The sequence below is a fragment of the Echinococcus granulosus genome (genome assembly GCF_000524195.1).
Source record: "Echinococcus granulosus chromosome Unknown EG_S00012, whole genome shotgun sequence".
NCBI classification, from domain to species: Eukaryota; Metazoa; Platyhelminthes; class Cestoda; order Cyclophyllidea; family Taeniidae; genus Echinococcus; species Echinococcus granulosus.
Window position 1 is genome coordinate 1,056,922 of NW_020170392.1, and position 1,112 is coordinate 1,058,033.

General features: G+C 39.9%; 1 protein-coding gene across 1 annotated transcript in view; it reads left to right on the plus strand. All coding sequences in view use genetic code 11, as the record gives it.

The window, feature by feature from the left end:
* Positions 1-358: 358 nt before the first annotated feature.
* EGR_02667 (Putative acid phosphatase 5) overlaps positions 359-1,112 on the plus strand; it is a gene marked incomplete at both ends in the record, with an annotated part of 3,172 nt that continues 2,418 nt past the window's right edge. Inside the window, one exon of the mRNA XM_024491916.1 lies at positions 359-577. Coding sequence (XP_024353731.1) covers positions 359-577 — 219 coding nt within the window. The remainder of the gene's footprint in view (positions 578-1,112) is intronic.

Consider the following 1,112-nt stretch of genomic DNA (forward strand, 5'->3'; position numbering starts at 1 on the left):
TGTGGACCGTTCTTTGATGTCGGCAGAAGCAATGATGGCCGGTTTTTTTCACCGGTCAAACACCTCACTTAGTAAATATGGATTACACTGGCGTCCTGTTCCAGTTCATACCATGCCTAGAGTAGGTTTGACCTTTATTCATTTATCGTATTCAAAATTTTTTTCTAATCTGTCCCTTTTACCTTTACGTGGCCTCAGTTATTATGGACTAACCGTCTCTTGTATAGTCACTATCAATTAGGTCAATTAAACTAATTAAACTGCTGATGACAATTAGAATGTTATTATTAATTTGAAGACGACAGATACGCTGTTGCTAGCGAAACCATGTTTACGCTTGTTTCAACGACGAGATGAGATGCTTCACTCAGACGAAGGAAATAGATTGTTTAAAGAACATAAAAAGACAATAGAACTTGTGGGTACAGCTTTCGGAATCAAAAATATCACCCTGTTGGATACGTGGAGAATCGGTGATGACCTCTTCTGCCTGAGATCCCACAATGCCACTCTCCCAAAATGGTACACACAAGACGTGGTCAAAGAACTTGACTCACTAAAAGATCGGCTTTTCTGGGTAAGTCTATGCACAACACTATGGGAGGCTAAATTGACCTTTCACTTATTTTCGTGGGCAATGTCACGCAAGACGTTTTACTTGCTTGCATTTCATCTTTGAAATCGACACATAATCGACAGGTCTCTTCTTAGCGAATGTTTCATTTAATTGGATGGGATGTCCGTTGGACGCTTTTGATATGCCTGGAAAGTAGTATTTCCAATTTGAAGCGATTTGATGTAATGCATAAGGATGGTTTGATTGCCGTGCCTGGTTCAGATCAGAGCAGGTGGGTAGTCTTTCCCTGGATGAAAGCCATCATTATTTGTCGTCAACTTGAGTGACGCTCCTGAGAAAACTCCAGTAAGGATTGTTCCCTTATTGTCTTCACCTTCTAATTGCGAAATGAAAGATCTGACGTCTGAATAACTAAAAAACGGACTTTTTGAACAATCGTGAGTACCAACCGGTTAGTCATTACTGTGTGGTTTGTGTTTGGTGTCAACATTGTTGTGAAAATGACTTCAGCCAAACTGTTTTGTTAAATCGAAGT